At 47.7% G+C, this 11433-nt stretch overlaps 1 protein-coding gene across 3 annotated transcripts in view; it reads right to left on the minus strand.

Moving 5' to 3' along the window:
* Positions 1-9266: 9266 nt before the first annotated feature.
* The window catches only part of LOC142583310 (cytochrome P450 4c3-like), a 39447-nt gene continuing 37280 nt past the window's right edge, over positions 9267-11433 (minus strand). For 2 of the 3 annotated variants that reach the window (XM_075693747.1, XM_075693741.1), the window contains exon 11: positions 9269-10109. In XM_075693747.1, coding sequence (XP_075549862.1) covers positions 9946-10109 — 164 coding nt within the window. In that variant the 3' untranslated portion in view covers positions 9269-9945. Of the gene's footprint in view, positions 10110-11433 lie in introns of all 3 variants that reach the window. The other variant, XM_075693734.1, reaches the window with a different exon arrangement.

Below are 11433 nucleotides of genomic sequence, written 5' to 3' on the forward strand. Positions count from 1 at the left end.
CGTTCGCAGCTTATCTATGTACGCGTGCAATTCTATCACCACACACTGTAGTCCTTATATTAAACAAAAAAGAAGGAGAAACTCCGAGCGTAAAGTGTTGAGACAGACTATGTGTTATAACTCGACAGAGAAGTTGGGAGCCGGGCCCTTTCTGCATTGCAGGTTGCTGCTAAGCAAAATGGTTCTCGCAACTGCTGATGAAATATTTAGGACCATTGCTGTTGGTTTAGTGCGAACTACGCACTTTCTGCATTCCTGAATTCTGTCTCCCTGACGTTCCCTTTTAGGTTTTCTTTTTTAGTTACGGCAGGATCGAACCATCCTCTATGATTATCAAGTCAATGTGAAGCATTTTGCCCTGCACCTGCGGAAAGCCCGAACGAACTCACGTTCTCCCGGGGAAACGCTCGACGACCGCCACATACGCAGGTCGCAACACCCTGACGTCGTACGATCGGAACCACAGGCGGCCGCGGACGCTACACGCCGCACCCAATTCGGCTTCGACACAGTGCTTTTCAAAGCACGCGTCTGTGTCCCGCAAGTGGTGGTCCTTCAATCGCCGCCCCCTCAGTCTCGGCGGCTTGTTCGGCGGCCGTTCGATTGGCTTACAGCTGTGCTTCTTCCGTGCGTATCTCATCGGCCCGTCGCTTCGCCTCCCGCCTCGCCACTTCGGTACGCATCGCATACCTCTGTAGTCTGTGCAGGGCGTTTGCACTCCTCTTCCGCTCGATACTTAAGCGAGGGGATCATTTTTAAGTTTTAAGGATTTTTTCAAAAAATCGCCAGTTTAGCGTAATTAATGTTGTTGAGCTGTATTATTCGAAGAGGTGGACTTGCACGAGAAATGGAAACACTTAATCAATGCATTATCGAAATTGCACTAATTACTTTTTTAATTCTTAATTTAACGACTTTTCAATTTTTAATTAATTACCGTTTACAAATTGTAGACACTGAGCTTGCAAGACCTATTTTTTCGAAGTGAATTCCAAGATTGCACCAGTTGCGAGACATTATTTCCCAAATTGGGGACGAAATCCGCCGGAGTTTCAGTTATTATTGTGCTTCAACGCATAAAAGAGCGTTTTAATAAAAAAGTAAGTAGAACAGCAGTCCATTTTTACAGCAAAGTTCGATGGCGCATATCTCCAAACTGGTGTCCATTTGGAAATTCGTTCTAAGTTGATCGCCTTGCAAATTCACCGGTTACAGTTAGGTAATTACCATATATGCCGCAAGGTAAAAAAAGTTAAATAGTCAAACTTTGTTAATTGGCTCAACATCTGTTTCAATTTGTTGTGCATGTCCGCCTCTGTGAATAATCCAGCTCAATGACTAGAATTGTGTTATCTGTAACAGCCGATTTTCAAAATTTTCGTAAAACACAGAAAGTCGCAGTTTCACCCGGAAGGCGAAGCATCGATTTCGATAACCAATTATTAGACAGCTTTACTGAGTATGAATAGTAGTTGTATCGGCCGTGTAAACTTGCCAAAATTTGTTTAATAACAAAAATTAATAAGCATGGTGGCACTCGCCTACAGGCACACATAAACACATCTCACTCGATGACCGCTGAAACTGTCAAAACGCTGACGTCAAGAAGAGCGGCAGCAGCAGCGAGCGAATTGACCTTCGTGCTGCCTCTTGTTTTAACGCAAACTAAGCGGTGAGCACACAGCGCACACGGTGCTATCAGCCCACGACCCTGTACCCATCGCAGATCGCTTTCAAGATAGGGCGCGCATGGCTGCGCTCAGCCGCGCCATATGCAGTCGCCGCCGCACTTGGACTTCATATGTAACGTCACCGCGACGACGACGGTGGAAATGCGCCTGGAGTGTTCATATAATTGCTATCCCGGTAAAATGATCACCACGTATGCTCTTACTGCCAAAGCAGTAACAACGTTTACTCTAACAATAATGCAGACCGCGCCTCTTGGCTCAGCTTTTTATAGACACATCACTTGCAAATGTATTTCAGCCTAAGTGTTCGTAGTGTCAGAGAAGCTTCGCTCTACATGTTGATCTGGACAACTGATACATATTTACATCTGTAATACAGTGTTGCATTGATTAACACTTTAGTTGCATCGTTCGTGCTTTTACTATTTTTATTTTAATAAAGTTTGTATGTTTTGGTTCCGTTTCCACACAGGAGCAGTATTTTTTTTATTTAGCAATATTTTAAGCTTTTTTACAGGCTCATACAGTATCTTGATCCTTGCGAAATTAATATTGTCAAATCAACTCATGTGCCTATCGCTCCATTCGCGAGAATTATCACGAGGTCACATATACAGAATGTTCAGCAATGAATATTCAGCAATGAAGGAAACTATAGAACATCTACTGTGCTACTGCCCATCTTTTCAAGACGAAAGACATGACCTCTGCACAGCTCTCAATCAGCTAGATAGAACACCGTTCACCTTGAAGAAGATCTTGGGACCATGGCCTCGCATATCGCAGCTACAAAAGGCCACAAAAGCTCTGCTGCGATATTTGAAGGCTACTGGATTGAATCAGCGTCTGTGATCTGGGCTCAGTGACCGAACGATATAACCAGTAGACTTTCTTTTCTTCTTTTAATCTTTCCGTCCCCTTTTCCCTTTCCCCAGTGTAGGGTAGCCAACCGGGCTCAGTCCTGGTTAACCTCCCTATCTTTCCTTTATCATTTGCTCTCTCTCTCTCTCAGCAATGAATCTAAACAAGCTACTTTTTTACGCAGTCGTCGTCCGACTGGACTTACAATGTTTTTTTTTTTTTAAGGCGTAAGCTTTTAGTGGGGCTTTTAGTGTCAGGGCGCCGTCCGTGGTGGACGTATACAGGAAAGTGGTGATCAGCGGCGAGGGGAGCAACGAGAGGAGGTGCCATGCCAGTAGCGCTGTGCGAGTGGGCGCGTGGGGGTGCGCGCACATGGGTGACAAACCTTGCAGCCACATGGCTGTGAATGCATTCCATGCGCGCGGCCACGGTGGCGTCCGTTTGCAGAACAGTTCAGACAACAGCAACAGAGGTCGTCATAGATGGGCTTTCGCCTATGACAGTTTAGCTCAGCAAAGTGCCCATAGATTCTTCTTTCGCCTTGTTGCAAATTTACCGCCTAGGTGACAGCCTAGTTCATCGTCCATGGCATGCTAATTGTGCGCAGGTTTTCTTGAGGTCACTGAAGGTAAGGAGCGTTGGACACGGTCGTGTGAGAGCGAGTACCCGGGAACGCACAAGGGCTGCGTCTCAACCCGACGTTGGGTCGACTGCTTCGAGGACTGTTTCAGTGTTTCCGCTGGGGATTATTCTCCACTTTTAGCAAGTACACATATATGCTCCTCGCCTCCAACACCAGCTCCTTAGCCCGGCTTCCTGCTGCTGCCCGATTAAGCAAGCTGGAAATAAGAGCGCCCCTGATGTCGCCACGCACGGTGCATACCGATGTCACGGCGCGTGGCCGCGATGACATGAGGGGGCGCCTTGATCGAAGTCGTATTTCCCGCGTTCATTGTGATTCGCTATGTTTACATGAACCTGACGAGAGCGGGTCGAACAATGAATGGAGCTGACATAGCCCGATGTCACCGCGTTTTATAGCGATAGCAATTACACGGACACTCCAGTCGCATTTTTGCCGTTGCCGTCGCCGTGATGTTTCGTATAAAGTCCTAAGGCGATTACACCGTCGGCGCGCGTCGTACGCTGTATGTGCGAGTGAAAGCACGCGAGGGAAGCCGACGATCGTGGCTCAATCTGGCGCGCGCGAACGTAGAAAGCGGAGAGCTAACGCGCCGTCTTCTGTCCCGAGAAAGGCCGTGTGGGGATGGGAGGGAAGGAGGGGGGGGCGGCGTTGTGCTCCGGCACCAACTGCGCACTCCGCGACCGGGCGCAAGGGAAACTGATGGTCGCGACCATGGTCGCGGCTCAATCTCGCGCGCCATTTATGGAGGAAAGCGGGGAGGCAGCGCGGGAGGGAGAGGAGGGAACGGCTTCGACTCCACCAACAAGTGCGTTCTTTCCACGGTCGCGCACGCCGTATTAATGCGACAGCGTTAAGGAACCCGTGTCGCAGAAAATCCGGCGTCAGACGTCGCATTGGCAAAAAGATTATCGAACAACTTATACCCAGGCCTTACATATGATGCAAGTAATTGACTGAACTAATTGAATTTCTGAAGCTAAAATACGCAGAAGAGAGAGAGGAATATAGGAAAGCAGTGATGTTAACCAGTCAAGAGTCTGGTTGGCTACCCTACGCTGGGGGAAGGGAGCAGGGGAAGAGAGAGAAGGGAGAGAGAAGATGTAGAGACGAGTATGGACAGTACTTGAGTTAAAGCCGCTCGCGCAAACCAGACGTTCTGAGAAAGCACAAAAGTGCCTTCACTGCCTTCTAAGCCGATGATCGGTGGGGATTGTGCTCTCAGTACTGTCTGTTCAATCAGAGGACGTTCATCTAATTTCCTCAATGTGTTGGACAAAGATTGTCTTTGTGCTTGAAATTGAGGACAATGGCACAATAAGTGTTCAATGTTTTCCTCGCATCCGCAAACATCACATGCAGGACTATCAGCCATTCCAATTAGAGCTGAGTAGGCATTCGTGAAGGTAACTCGAAGTCACAACCGACACAGAAGAGACGCTTCGCGTCGGTGCAGACCCGCGAGAGGTCTGAGTTGCAGTCACGGGTTTAGTCTGTGCTGTCTTGTGCGCCTTGTATGTGAGGTATTCCACTCTGCTAAGGAGATCGTGCGTGCTAGAATGCGAAGGTGACTCGCGGCGTCGGTCCTTGAGAGAGGAATGGGGACGCAGAGGTGAAATCATAAACTGCGACTTACGCACAACCTACAAACGTGATAGCTCTCGGATTGTAATTTAGCTATCGAGAAAACATAATTCTGTCGCGCGAAAACTCAAAGAAATCCCTTCACCCACACAAACCAGCCGCGCCGTACACACACCGGCCGCGGCGTCTTCCATTTTTCGCGCGCCGGCGCGGTGGGTGTCTTGGGGGCCACGGAGCGGCGCGCCCGGTTCCTTCCATTAACTCCAGCTAGCGCTCGCCTCCGTCGCATCGCGGCCGACGTTTCCAGGTATCTCAAAAGGGATCTGCAGACAGCTCATACATTTCTGCGCGCTGTGTTCTCGCCGCTCTTGCGTTGAAGCGATAGACGGCACGGTCACTTCGTTCGCTGCTGCTGCCGCGTTTGCTCACACCAGCGTTTTGGCAGCGCGTGTACGCGCTGTGTTCATGTTTCCCTGTGCGCGGTGACACCATGCTTGTTAATTCAATTAGTAAGTGAACGTTTCGAAGTTTACACGCCTGATAAAACTACTATCCTTCCTTCGTATAGCTCTGTGCTAATTTACTATGGCAATCGATGCTTCGCCTTTCCGGCGAAACTTGACTCGCTTCGGACTGGTCCCGACAACCGCGGCACGCAGCGTAGAGACGAAACATCAACGCGTCCGAAACAGGGCTTCCTGTTCTCGCGGCCGTTTGGAACAGATACATTTCGTAGCTCTTATCGTTGCATGGATGAGATAGCAATGCACAGGTGCTTGCCCTTGCCTTGTCCTGATACCGTTGCCGCTGGCGGCACATACAACATCGATAGTTAAGTATCCCTAAGTGATCTGAATGCGTAAGCACTAGGAATTGTCCATGTTATCACCTTAAATTTAAACAACCTTAATCCACGTTGCTGTAATTTGTACCAACCTTAATCCACTTTAATCCACCTTAATCTACTTTTGAGAGTGATCCACGGCGTCCGTCTGATGCCGTTTCTGTTCACCGTGGGATTTCGCGGTGCGAGCCGCAGCAGTTGTAGCGCCGGGAACGTGACGTCATCACTTGGTCACATGGGCATTCTTGCCATCCGATGTTAGCGCCGGACGCTCGCCGGATTTTCCGTTTCATGGGGCATATAAGGCTGTCGCCTTAAATTGTGTATGAGTGGTCTCGCGCAAGCCTCAGCGCTGGCAGGTCCGCCTCGTTGTCGCTTACATGCGCGCTCAAAATAGGTCTGGCTGGGGCAACCTACACCATGAGACTCGGCGCAACTCGATACTCGGTCAACGCGACCCGATGGTGTTTACATGAACACGAGAGGCCGATTCCAGGCTGACAACCACACTCGACCGGCTTGTGTCTTGTTGACGTAAACACCCTCATTGTGACTCTCCCCGTTTCCCCCATTTCGTTAACTTATTTTCGTTTTGATCTCATTTATCATTACTAAGACGTAAGCTTTACTTACCCCCGTTTGAAAAGAGAAAATTATCATTACACCATCATTATAATCATAATCATCTAGTCATGCGGTAACAACTATTGACGGAGAGATCGAGCAGAGTCGCCGCCTCGCGGGCACTGGCTGAACCGCGGAAAGCACGGACTTCACCGTCTGTCGTCTGCAGGTGCTCCGTTTTTACATGTGCGTGTACGGCATGAATATATTTATAGACCGTTTCTTCCTCGGTTCTAGCACATTCGTAAATGCTATAGTCTGCTTTTTTTTTTACTGTGTACCTTGCTCTATAGTCCTTGTGTTGTAATATAATCAGTGACTGCCCATGTCGAGCACGCGATATGCGATTGCTAACACCCTCCGCTCGCCTCAGATTTATGAATTTTATTGATTGAGAAAACGTATCAACAAAATGGAAGCCAGAATAGGCTATTATGAGGATCACGTGTGAAACTGCAGTCTTTAGCCACAGGACGTCATAACACTGAGTTGAAAAGCGGCTATTACAACGTCAGTGCGCTCTCCATTGCGGCGATGTCGGCTTCACGCGCGAGATAGTGAGCACTAATAACTGCAATAAAATAACCTAATGATTTTCGCTCATCAAATGTTTAAAACTTTGAAGCATCGCTATCGTGCTCGTAACCGTGCAATGATGATAAAAACAATCGTGTCTGAAGCAACCTGATGATCATCCTAACGGGCTGTCACTCGCAGTGCCCTGGCTTACTTAAAATTTACATTTCGCACCGAATAAAGAAAAGAAGTGGAGGCGTATGCGTACAATTGGCATTGCAGAGTGTCCGCTAACTTGCTACATTACCTTCGTTGTGCAGAAATAGAAACTTTATTAAGCGGGTGCAAAATTTGCAAGGAATGAGGTGTTAACTTGCGCAACAATATCAACAAACCAGGCGCGGAACGCACGCGAAACATACACAAAAAGCCCTTAGAAAGTAGCGAAACAGAGACTGTGTGGCTGAGGTCCAGTCCGCCATAGAATGACAGTTTGCGTTTTTTTTTTTCAAGCAAATAGAAACGTTCTCCGCATTTCCGAGCAAAAGGTGCGCGAATTGAGGACGACACGTGATTATATCGATATAAGCGATATAAGGCAACGCGTTCCATTACCAGTACATCGAGGCAAATCGCTCGCAGTGGTATGGCGCCGTGTTACATTTCAATGCGAGCCGCCGACCGCCTATCCGCAATAACGCGTTGACTGTGCTGCCACCTGTGGTTAAATCTCGTGGCGAATAGTGGGCCTTCGCAGCGCTAGCAGCGCCTTCCTGTTCACACCGGTTCGCACTCGGCATGACCGCGAAGTACGTGATTCTCGAAATACATCCCGTTACCAGGAAGACGCCATTTCCGCACTTATCAGACTGCCACAGCCATTCCAGTTGCTATCGCCCGTCGTCGAAATCCTTCGTTCGAGCGTGTGGTGACATCGCAACGGTCCCTGCTATACTTCCTAGGTCGTATACGAGTGTTTAGTAAGCTGCAAGTAGTCTTCCTCCTTTTTCCCGCCTCTAATATTCGGTGTTAGCATTGTTTATCAGCAGTCTTGTTGTGGGACGTCTTCCAGAGGCAGAAGCAAAGTATGCGCGGTACACTGAGCGTTAGGGGCGTTTTCCACACCTGCCACGTCAGCGGTACATAGCGTCAAGGAAGCTTACGTCAATACAAAAATCTTGCAACTCACTTTGGACATATATTTCATGCGTGTAATTTATATACTGGGTTATAGAAGCCACGAATAATAACCAATTCTTTTCCGTGGATTAGACTTGTAAAGAATCAGGTAATTCTTGGTTGTGGTGCTAATGACTATGTGCAGAATGGCAAACGCACACACACAAACGCGGGAGCGTTCGCTCATTTCGATAACATATCAGGAACGTCGTAAGTTGGCATTAATAGCCACCGAAATTCCAGGCGAATTCTTCGCCGCCTCCCCGCGTGCATGTATCTCACATCACGTGGGGTCCTTTCCACGGTGGGTAGGTAGGCTGCGCTGAGAGGGATCAGCTGCAACGTTACATCCTTCCTGGGCTCCGCAGCGTCGACCGGCCTTCACCGTGACTTGTCCTTTCTGCCCTTGGTGGTGTTAGCGGTTGTGGTTGTCAAACTGTACTCGTATACACATGCCACATCCATTAACTCGGTACTCTTCAATGCGCGACTGCCTATCCAGATGGGAGTTATGCATCCAAGCCACCCATTAGCTAATGATATATTGTGAACCAGTGTTTTGCGGTGCACCTTAAAGCGAAGCTTTCTTTGCTTACTATGCTGAGATTCACGTCCTTCCGTGCTGTCTAACGGAGTAGGACACAGTAAACTGACTTATGTTGAATTCCAATGGCGGAGTCGGAGCAAGTTTTTCTGCTCGTTTCAGAGCAAGTTTGTTCCAATGACAGAGTGAGGGCGGGGGTAAGGTGTTCCAATGAGAGAGTCGGAGGGAATTCAGAGTGGGACTCACTCCGTGGAGCAAAAAAAGATGTTCCGCCAAAATCGGCGGAGTCGACCGGAACTCTGCGTGACGTATTTCCTTTACCATGTTTGTCTGTTGGGAGGCGCCACCGGTCACGACTCGTGAGGAAGCAAAAGCTGCTGCACGCTTGGCGAGTTATCCATTCCGCACTTTTAAAAAACAACAGGTAAACAGCGCTGAAGAGACAAGTGAGTGGTGCGGCGGTGCTGGGAGCAAACAGCGGAAAGAAATGACAACACGCAAGGTATCCTGGGTAACTCGGTGATACAACTTCCGCTTCCGCCTTGCTCCGGCGCCGCAGGTTGTGTTCCACTCGCGGATCTGGAGGCGTTGCTCTGCGCCAGAGTCGAGTGCTCGCTCGCGGAGTCCGTCGGCTGGTCCGACTCCGCCATTGGAATTCAACATCATATATAGAACGCCGCTGACTCCCAAAACAATGTCAGTGAGCTCATCTGTGTTCGGCGTAATAAATCATTAAATCACGACATAAAAGCTGTCCATGAAATGTCGCCTCAGGTATATCCAAAGCACACAGAACTTTTAAACGAAAGAACGCATCATGTTCAGCGCCATGTTGGGAACCACATTTCAACAACAGCAAAAATCTACATGACCCTACGCGGACTTCGCCTTGACCTACGCTCGGCGCTACGCACTAATATATAATTGAAATACTTCGCGACACGATTTCACCCAACATGAACGTTAATAAGAAATGACGGACTGTCGAAATAAATGACCGCAACAGTTAAATAATTGAATAGGCAACGTTCTTTAATAAATGAAGTTTTTGGAACTTGCGTCACACGTACATTTACCAAGCAGTATTTTATGATCTGCGCCTATTTGAGAACCTGCGTTCAGTTTTACTTGAACCCGATAGAAAACTGGAAGTTTAAAAGCTGGAGTATCTTCTTAGCTAGTGTTCTGCGAAGTACAGTGGTAGAAATTGCCATGATTACTTTCTCTGTATGCTAACAAAGCATAAGGCCTAATGAGTGATTATTATTTCTCACTTTTGAGCATCATGCTCTCTTGTATGGCTGTATTGGCATAGTTAGTCTGTCATGCCCATCAAGGAATTCACATACCAAATTATTCAAAATGATTTACATATCTACAATTCTGCATTGGGCGCAAGCAATGAGGACGCGTTGAACAAATTCGGGGACATGCTGACAAGAGGCAACTTTCGGCGCCATCAAAAAGACCTTGGCGTAAAAGAGAGCCTGATTCCACCAGCTGCTCTCAACACAAGATCACTGGAAAGCAGTAACTTGTCACGGTGATCCAATGCCACCACGTTGAAGTTCCATAGGATGGTGGCGAGAATAATCTTCAGCTCCATTGCTGCGAACCGTTGACCTGCATTAGAAGGCAGAAAAGTGTCTTCTGAGGCTTGAGCGTGCCATCTGAACGCCTTGATGAACTACATACCTCTAGCGGTTGAGGTAGTCGTATAAACAAACATAGCCTTAACAGTATTCAGATTTTTCCCTAACATTTACGACCTTAATACCTCTGTTGCTTCCAAATACAAGTACCTTTTTTTCTGTCTTTTGTGCTTGCCAGAAAATAACTTAGGCTAGTACTCTGTGAAGGGAAGGTAAGAGAAAAATGGTGAATACTTTCTACATAGAGTAATCGCACAGGATTGCAACATTTTCTAAATGTGTAAATATGGCAGGGATTCGGAAACAAGCCTGAGCACGCGCTTTCATTAAAGCTGGAACAATTGTTAAGCAAGGGAGAGAAGCAGTAACCGCATGTAGAACAAGCAACAGAAACGTGTCAATGATTTTGAAAATTACTACATCGGTATACCGCGTATTCGCAAAATGCATATATGGCGTACCCGCCGAAGTAGCTCAATGGCAATGGCGTTGCGCTACTGAGCACTGCTGAGCTGCGGCGGCCGCATTCCGATGGGGCGGAAAGCAAAAAACGCTCGGGTGCACAATATCGCGTATCGGGTGCACAATAAAAGGCCCCGTTATCAAAGTTGATCCCGAGTATCCCACTACAGGCGCTCCTCATAATCACATCCTGGTTTTGGGAAACGAAGGCTTAGATTAAAGAAATATATACCCATGGTTATAATAGGACGGCTACGTATATAATTAAGCCTCCAACACTGAGGAGAGAAAAATGAGCGGTGGTTTGCTTTCACGTGTGCCTTGCTTGATTTTGGTTCATGCTAAACACGACACAGGCGTAATAATACAAACGAGCCGCCACAACGCGCCGTTCGACATAGCGATGCGATGGTGGTATCTCGCAGGCTGCCCGGCGGATACGCGAGGTGATTTATGTCACTCATTCGAGCCGTGTGCTATTAATGGAAGACACTCAAGTGACTGGCGTGGTGCCCATGCATAACACCTTGCATTTCTTCTCGCACTCATCTTCTTGAACGGGTCGCATTCTTTAAGTGGTTCACTATGAGAAAACTTCCTTCACTTGACCGATGATTCTCAGGTAGACAGCGAAGTTCTCTGCTCTGCAAATTTATTTTCTAGAAGAGGAATAAGTAATGATCATTCATGTAAAACCAATACTTAAGACTATACGTCGTTATATTCTAAGCAGGTTTGACAGACTGGCGAAAACGCTAAAAATTAACGTCACGTTACCACAGCTATGGCACCCTGTGTGAGAGGTATATAATGTACATTTTGATCGGCGAAAG

Source organism: Dermacentor variabilis, chromosome 1 (genome assembly GCF_050947875.1).
Source record: "Dermacentor variabilis isolate Ectoservices chromosome 1, ASM5094787v1, whole genome shotgun sequence".
In the NCBI taxonomy this organism is placed as follows: domain Eukaryota; kingdom Metazoa; phylum Arthropoda; class Arachnida; order Ixodida; family Ixodidae; genus Dermacentor; species Dermacentor variabilis.